An 8156-nucleotide genomic window follows, 5' to 3' on the forward strand; every position below is an offset into this window, starting at 1 on the left:
TGTGTCCCCAGTGTGCCGGGGGTGGGTCTCAAGAAGGTGAAGGGGGCTGTGCAGGGGGTTACAGGTGTGTTCCTGAGAGGTTTGGGGATCCAGGACGAGACTGGGGGGCCATACTGGGCGTACTGGGTTGTGTTCTAGGGTGCTGGGAAGGGTCTTTGGGGGTCCTGGTCAGGACTGGGGGATTTACTGGGAGCACTGGTGTCCCAGGGAGCTCAGCAGGGTCTCAGGGATAAGCCAGGAGCACTGGTGTGAGCCCTAGGGTGCTAGACAGGGTCGAGGGGAGCTGAGGAGTCTGCACTGGGAGCACTGGTGTTCCCTGGGGAGTGCCTCAGGGAGCCCAGCAGGGTTCAAGTGACCAGCAGAGGGTCTGAGGTTGCTGGGTAGGGCCTTGAACGCTCCTCAGAGCGCCCAAGCCATGGAGTTGCTGCCCACCTTGCGCCTGGCCTGTGTCCTGCTCCTGGCTGACCTGGTTGTGCTGGCAGCACTGGCCCGGTTGGCCCCGGCACTGGCCCAGCTGGGTCTAGTGGCCACATGGCTGGAGGCTGGGCTGCGGCTACCAGTGCTGGTGGGAGCTGGGATGCTGTTGGCCCCCGGAGGACCCCGGGGAGCCGCGGCCCTGGTAAGCCTGGCCCCTGCCACCTTCCTTACCCTCCGGGGCTGCCTGGAGCTGCCTGGGGCTCCACCAGTGCTGCTGGCCATGGCCACACCGTCCTGGCTGGCATTGGCCTACGGGGCAGTCTTGCTGGCCTTGCTCACCTGGACCTCCCTGGCACCTGGGGTGGCCCTGGGGACCAAGGAGGTCAAGTACCAGGCGGCCCTGCGCCGGCAGCTGGCCCTGGCCTGGCCTGAGTGGCCCTTCCTCAGCGGAGCCTTCTTCTGCCTCGTGCTGGCTGCATTGGGTGAGACCTCCGTGCCCTACTGCACTGGGAAGGCCTTGGACGTCCTCCGCCATGGGGACGGCCCCACTGCCTTTGCCACTGCCATCGGCTTTGTGTGCCTTGCCTCCGCCAGCAGGTAGGGACCCCCAGTTCCTCTCCCAGAGCCTGTCCACACCTGGGATGGTGCCTGATGGGTTTCAGCGTATCTCTGTCCCCCCATTCTGCCCAGTTCGCTGTTTGCTGGCTGCCGTGGGAGCCTCTTCACCTTCATCATGGCTCGCCTCACCCTGCGCACCCGTGACCGGCTCTTCTCTGGCCTGGTACACCAGGATCTGGCCTTCTTCCAGCAGACCACAGCAGGTACAAAACGGGGGGTTCCCTGACCCTGTCCCCATGGTGTGTCCCCCACTGACCTTGTTCAACCCTTGCAGCTGATCTGGCCTCCCGGCTGGCCACTGATGTGCCACTGGCGAGCAGGGTTGTGCCATTCAGTGCAAACATCGCCCTGAGAAACCTGGGGAAGGTTCTGGGGCTCAGTGCCTTCATGCTGGCGCTCTCACCACGCCTGACCCTGCTGGCGCTGCTTGAGGTGCCCCTTGCCATTGCTGCACACAAGGTCTACAATGCCCGGCACCAGGTGATGGTGGACATGGAACTGTAGGAACAGGAGTGCTGGGATGGTGACGGCTGGATGGATGGGGACAGCAGGAAGAGGGTGGCAGGTTGGGGACAGCAAGAAATGGGGATGGTGGAGATGGGATGTGAGGTAGAGATGGCTGGGCAATGATGGTGAGATGGACATGGCTGGGACAGGGCAGCAGGGTGAGGATTACAGGGATGCAACAGGAGGTTTGGGGCTGGGAATGACAGGGTTAGAAACGTGGGGATGAAGATTGTGGGAATGGTGACCAAGGGGAGGGGATAACAGGCAAGAGGAGAGCAGGAATGGAGATGGGATGGGATGGTGAGGACTCAGCTGTGCCATCCCATGGGTGCTGATGCCCACTGGCCCTACCCAGATGCTGCAGCAGACCGTGCTGGATGCAACAGCTGGCACTGGGATGGTGGTGCAGGAGGCCATCTCCTCCATCGAGACAGTGCGGGCCTTCGCTGGGGAGGAGGAGGAAGAGCGCCGGTATGGCCAGGCACTGACCAAGATGCTGGGGCTGCGGGACCAGCGGGACATGGAGACAGCAATCTTCCTCCTCGTCCGGCGGGTGAGGCTGACACGGGGGGACCCAGGTGCCTATTGGCACAGGGACAACCCCACTCACCCCTGTCCCTGCAGGCACTGCAGCTGGCCGTGCAGGCGCTGGTGTTGTACTGCGGCCACCAGCAGCTCCATGAGGGGGCCCTCACTGCTGGTGGCCTCGTCGCCTTCATCCTCTACCAGAATGATGCTGGCAGCAGTGTACAGGTAAGGCCTGGCAGTGCATCCCCCATAGGCACATCCCCACATCTGTCCCTGCCATGAGCACATCGCTGTGTCCCCATCCTTGGTGCCAGTAGCTCTGCCCCACACAGGCGCTGGCATACGCCTATGGTGACCTGCTGAGCAATGTGGCAGCTGCCCACAAGATCTTCGACTACCTGGACCGTGAGCCGGCTGTGGGCACTGGGGGCACCTCAGAGCCTGCCACACTGCAAGGCCACGTCACCTTCCAGCACGTCTCCTTTGCCTACCCCACGCGCCCCGAGCACCTTGTCCTGCAGGATGTCTCCTTCGAGCTGCGCCCCGGTGAGGTGACAGCACTGGCAGGGCTGAATGGCAGTGGGAAGAGCACCTGTGCCGGGCTGCTGCAGCGCTTCTACGAGCCCACGGCTGGGGAGGTGCTGCTGGATGGGGTGCCACTGCGTGATTACAAGCACCAGTACCTACACCGCCAGGTGAGTGTGGCTGCAGGAGGGTGTGCAGCACAAATGTGCTGAGCAGTGCCCGGACTCAGCCTCTGCCTCGGGGCAGGTGGCACTGGTGGGGCAGGAGCCTGTGCTCTTCTCTGGCTCCATCCGGGACAACATTGCCTATGGGCTGGAGGACTGCAGGGAGGAGGAGATCATAGCAGCTGCAGAGGCTGCTGGTGCCTTGGATTTTATCTCTGCACTGGACCAAGGCTTTGACACTGGTGAGTACTGGGGAGCAGGGGCAACTGGGTGTCTGTCCCAATCACCTCCCTCTCCCCATCCTGCAGATGTAGGGGAGAGAGGAGATCAGCTCTCGGCTGGGCAGAAGCAGCGTGTTGCCATTGCCCGGGCCTTGGTGCGATGCCCCACTGTCCTCATCCTCGACGAGGCCACCAGTGCTCTGGATGGGGATGGGGATGTGGCGGTGAGTGGTGGACTGTGCCTGGGAGAAGGGGTCCAGCTCCGTGGCGGAGGCTGATGGGCACCGGCATCTCCTGCAGCTGCAGCAGTGGGTGCAGAGTGGGGGGGACCGGACGGTGCTGCTCATCACCCACCACCCGCGGATGCTGGAGAAGGCCGACCGTGTCGTGGTGCTGGAGCGTGGCACCGTGGCTGAGATGGGGATGCCCGCTGAGCTCGCGGCCTGTGGTGGGCCCTACAGCCGCCTGCTGCAGCGCTGACAACTCACGGGGCAGCTGAAACCCCCCAGGGATAGGCCACAGGGAGCAGCAACCAGCTCCTGTCCTGGCTGCAGGATGGGAGGTGGGGGCTGCTCCTGTTGGTGCCAGGATTTGTATGGAATAAAGTGGAAACACTCCAGAGAGGAGTGAGCTGGGTTGCGGCAAGATGTGGGGAGCTCTGCTCTATGCTAGTGAGGCCTCGTCTCAAGCACTGCGTGCAGCTGTGGGCACCACAGCAGATGAAGGGCATGAAACTGTGTGAGAGCCTCCAAGGGAGGGCTACAAGGATGGTGAAGGCTCTGCAGGGCAAGACGTGTGAGGAGCGGCTGAAGGTGCTTGGGCCCAGAGCAGAGGAGATGCAGGGGAGGCCTCGCGGCGGCCCACGGCTTCCTGATGAGAGGATCGGAGGGACAGGTGCCGGTCTCTGCTCTCTGGGCCTGAGGGAATGGCACGGAGCTGCCATAGGGGAGGCTGAGGCTGGCTGTTCAGAAAAGGTTCTTGCCCAAGAGGGTGGTCAGGCACCCACAGAGGGGGTTCTGGGCCCAGTGCTGGGCTCCATGATACAAGAAAGACCTGGCCACACTGGGGAGAGTCAGATGCTGCTGAAGATGCTGCAGGAACTGGAGCATCTCCTCTGGGAGGAGAGGCTGAGGGAGATGGGCCTGCTGAGCCTGGAGCAGAGAAGGCTCAGGAAGTCCATAGGGGGCTGTGGAGTCTCCAGTAGAGGAGATACTGAGAAGTGCACTGGACTTGTACAGGGCAACAGCCTTTCGGTGGTGCTGAACAGTGGTTTGGGGCAAGGGGACCTCAAGAGGTCCCATCCAACACCAGCTCCTCTGCGATTCTTGTGACAAGTCCTGGCAAACAATAAATTCACCCAGACAGAAGAGGCCCCTGCTGTACTGATGTGTAGGCTCACTGTGCTGAGCTCTTTCTGCATGCAGCTCCCAGCCTCCATTGATGCCTCCCCAACTTCCCCATGCAGCTTCTCTGGGCAACCCTGACCCACCAGGCTGGGATAGCAGCACCTTGCCCACCCGCTCCCACCCGCCACTCCAGGTCAGACACCAGGCACGCTTTGTGGCAAATCAGCAAATCATTGGGCAGTTTATTTTGTTTCAAGGCCATGCAGATGCAATTACGCTGTGGCATTGCTCTTGTGGTAGCTGATTGGAGATGCGAGAGGTTGAGGGAATGAGGCTGCATCCAGCTGCAGCACAGAGTGCACATGGGTCGTCTGGTTCCCTCATAGGCTGAAGCAGAGCGGTTAGACACTGGGGTTGCTCCCTGCAGGGACAAAAAGAGGCAGCGTCATATGGGGCCACATCTTCATCCCAAACCTTCTACTCTGAGAGTTTCCCCAGGGAAGCCACGGATCAGTTGGGCACAGCAGCACCCTGACTGAAGGTACCAGAGGGGGACATGACAAGCTGGGACACAAAACCTCCCTGGGGCTCCTGCCTTAAGCCCCAGCCTCATACCTGCGTTCGAACTGTTGGATCCCCCATCGCTGCCTGCAAAAGAGAAGAAGCCATGAGAAACCAAGAGAAAGAGAAACCAAGAGCCCCAAGACTGCCCCAGTGATGGGCAGACGCTGGGGACATCGCTGCCTCCGTCACTCACCTGGCGCCACATTGTAGCCCTTCTCCTTCTTCCCTGCAGACAGAACAAAGCATCAGCACCAGCCACATGTCACGGCCAGGCTGGGGGCCTCCTAAAGGTGCCCCAGCTCCTCATACAGCCCCTACAGCCACTGCCTTCCTCCTGCACCCCTCTGCCTCACCCGCCCAGGCACGTTACCCTGCTTGCTCTTCCAGACAGCAAATCCAGCCAGGGCAGCGATGACAGCCACAACAGCGACAGCCACCCCCACCACGATGGGAATCAGGTTGGACTGTGGCTCTGGGGAAAATTAGGGCCATCAGCAGGGGAAGGGGGAGCCCCTGAACATCCCAGTCCCATGCATCCCATGCTGCTGGGCTCACCCCATGAGAAGAGGCCGGGCTGGGGCAGGCTGGCATGCTCCACGCGGCACTGGTACTTGTCCCTGTCCCCCGGCAGGACATCGATGGTGGCCCAGATATGGTAGGTGCCATCACTGTTGGGCACGGTGCTGCCCCTCTGGGTCTCCTGCTCCTGGACCACACCATCCTTCAGCCAGCTGATGGAGATGGGTCGCGGGTAGAAGCCGTGAGCACGGCAGGACAAGGTCAGGATCTCCTTGGCCTCCATCCCGGACACTCGGACCTCAGGGCGCTCTGGGGAGGGGGTGGCAGCAAGGGCCAGGCTGAGCTCCCTGCGCTGGCCCTGCTCCTGCTTACAGCCTGGTGCTGCATCCCCCCTCAGCCTCACCTCTCCTCTCCAGCACGTCCTTCCCATAGCTCATGTATTTCCTCAGCCACTCAATGCAGGTGTCCTCCAGGTACTGCTTCCAGTACTCAGCAACAGTCCCTTCCTGCTCCCACTTCCTCTTGGTGATTTGTGCTGCAGTGTCCGCTGCAGTGAACGTCCGAGTGTCTTTGTCCAAGGCAATGAATTCTCTTCCTTCGTAGCCATACTGGTAAAACCCCCTAATAATACCATCCTCGAGGAGGTCACAACCATACATGAGCTGCAATGTGTGAGACCCTGAAACACAATGAGGGACAGGGGGTGAGGGGCAGCCACAGTCCTGGCCCTTTGATGAGGTGCAGACCCCACTGGCAGCGCATGCAGGTGCCACACACTGCCCTGTCCCAGAGTGCTGCATCCCTGAAAGACTGGGCTGGGGCCCAGCACCAGAGTACCTTGGGACAGCAAGGGCCTTGTACGGGGTTGTCAATGCTGTGAGGTGACCAGGAGCTGAGATGGGGCGGGGGGAATCCCTCAGGGTTTGGAGTGGGGGCCTGAAGCACCATGGGGAAATCAAGGAGCTGGGACAATGGGGGCAGGAGCCCCTTTGGCTCTGGGGGTCCTGACTGCTGTGGGGATGTGGAAGGGCTGGGAGGGGGTGACCTGAAGCCCCCCATGTCTGGAACAGGGGGTTCTGAGCAGCATGGGGGTGGCAAGGGGCTGGGTTTGATCTGGAAGCACCCCTCTGGGTGTGGGACAAGGCACCAGGAGTATCATGGGGCTGCTACAGGGTGTCTGGGAGCCCCATGACAGCAACACCACACAGGGACCAAACAGCACGGCCTGGGCTGGGGCAGTAGCGTGGGGGCAGGGCCAGGCCTCAGTGGGGCTGGGGACCCCCCCACCCGCTCCCACAGCACCCGCTCCCACAGCCTGCAGAGCTGTGGCCCAGCCCGTTCTCACCCCTGCTCTGGTTGTAGCGCTCCCGCAGCGTGTCCAGGCCCACGCGGAAAAACTGCTCATCACCCCGTAAGGTCTCAGTCTGCCTGTTCCAGTACTGCTGATCCACATTGTCTGCAATCCAGTCCACCCGGGGCTCCATCCTCCTGGTCTCGCTGTCGTAGTACACAAAGACCTCCCCATCCACGTACCCCACGATCACGAACTGCGGCACCCCCGGGCTCAGGTCCGACACCGCGGTGTAGAAATAGCGCAGGGAGTGGGGCTCTGCGGGAACAGGGGCGGCTGAGAGGGGCAGCCCCGAGGGGAGGCCGAGCCCGGAGGGCTCCGAGAGGGGAAGGGGAGGAGAGGGGAGGCCCGGGGGGTCCCGGTGCCGGGAGGGCCCGGCCCCACTCACCGCTCGCTGCTCCGCCCAGGACCCCCAGCAGCAGCCCCAGGACGAGGCCCAGGGCCCCCGCCCGTCCCGGTCCCATGGCTTCGCTGTGCCCCGAGCTGCCTCCGGAGCTCGAAGTCATCCCGCGTCTCCAGCTCCGCCCCTCGACGCGATTGGCGGCTCCGCAGCGCTTCTACCAATGAGTAACCGGAATTCCCGTGACGTCACCAGGCGCCGGGTAGATCGCGGTGCCGCAGGTTGCCAGAAGCGAAAGCGAAAGCGCTGAGAGCGGCGCGGGGGGGGAGGGGAGCTGGGGACAGGGAAATCCCGGCCACACCAGGTCTCTTCGCCCTCCCCCCCAAGCCCCCACGTTTCTCGGCCCTGCCGTGGGCTGCAGCGGTGCTTGGGGACAGCAGGGGCACCCACTCAGTAAAGGGGCACCCAGGACATGTCCCCATCAGGGCTGTCCCCAGGAGTGGGGCAGCTAGTATAGGGCAGGACCCCACTGGGGGCCGTCTCCATCTCCACCTCCTGCCCTCCACCCACAGACCAGACGGGACAGGGCCACTCAGAGCCAGTTGTCCGTGGCCATGCCCATGAGGCTTTTGAATATGCCCAAGGATGCAGACCCACCAACCTGTGCCAGCATGTGGTTGCCCACACCATGAGAATTTCCTGGTGCTCAGATGGAGCCCCCCGTGCTCCAGCACCCTCGTCGCCTTCATGACCCTCGCTGAACTCTCTCCAGGTCTCTCTTGTGGTGGGGAGCCCAGCACTGGGCCCAGTGCCCCAGGGGTGGCCTCACCAGCACTGAGCAGAGGCGAAGGATCACCTCCCTTGGCCTGCTCCAACACGGCTCCTGCTGCAGTAGTCCAAGATACTGCTTGCTGTGCAGCCCAGGCAGGCTGTAAGGGCGTGTGGAAGGCGAGTGTGTGCTCCCTAGGGGAATCTGGCCAAGGACCTCCTTCATTGGGATGAGGAATAATAAGAAAAAGAGTAAGCCATAAAGAAGACCTGAAGGGGACATAAGCC

At 62.4% G+C, this 8156-nt stretch overlaps 2 protein-coding genes across 2 annotated transcripts in view; one reads left to right on the forward strand and one right to left on the reverse strand.

The window, feature by feature from the left end:
- Positions 1-45: 45 nt before the first annotated feature.
- TAP2 (transporter 2, ATP binding cassette subfamily B member) lies at positions 46-3614 on the forward strand. Its single transcript, XM_082781862.1, has 9 exons — positions 46-1014; positions 1108-1238; positions 1310-1515; positions 1898-2095; positions 2167-2295; positions 2403-2765; positions 2842-3001; positions 3068-3204; positions 3281-3614. Exons 1-9 carry the CDS (start codon positions 416-418, stop codon positions 3458-3460), a joined length of 2103 nt encoding a protein of 700 aa, XP_082637988.1. The 5' UTR covers positions 46-415; the 3' UTR covers positions 3461-3614.
- Positions 3615-4537: 923 nt separating this feature from the next.
- The window catches only part of LOC309889251 (uncharacterized protein), a 36904-nt gene continuing 33285 nt past the window's right edge, over positions 4538-8156 (reverse strand). Inside the window, exons 14-16 of the mRNA XM_082782012.1 lie at positions 5084-5116; positions 4942-4974; positions 4538-4747 (exon numbers count right to left, since the gene is read on the reverse strand). Coding sequence (XP_082638138.1) covers positions 4728-4747; positions 4942-4974; positions 5084-5116 — 86 coding nt within the window. The 3' untranslated portion in view covers positions 4538-4727. The remainder of the gene's footprint in view (positions 4748-4941; positions 4975-5083; positions 5117-8156) is intronic.

The sequence above is a fragment of the Aythya marila genome (genome assembly GCF_965140915.1).
Source record: "Aythya marila genome assembly, chromosome: 33".
Classification (NCBI taxonomy): Eukaryota; Metazoa; Chordata; class Aves; order Anseriformes; family Anatidae; genus Aythya; species Aythya marila.

What these genes read in the sequence shown, in the direction of transcription:
- TAP2 (XM_082781862.1), top strand. Translation starts at nt 416, where the DNA reads ATGGAGTTGCTGCCCACCTTGCGCCTGGCCTGTGTCCTGCTCCTGGCT. An exon ending in TCTACAATGCCCGGCACCAG is followed by an intron (nt 1,516 to 1,897) that starts GTGATGGTGGAC and finishes GGCCCTACCCAG; the next exon opens with ATGCTGCAGCAGACCGTGCT. An exon ending in ACCAGTACCTACACCGCCAG is followed by an intron (nt 2,766 to 2,841) that starts GTGAGTGTGGCT and finishes GCCTCGGGGCAG; the next exon opens with GTGGCACTGGTGGGGCAGGA.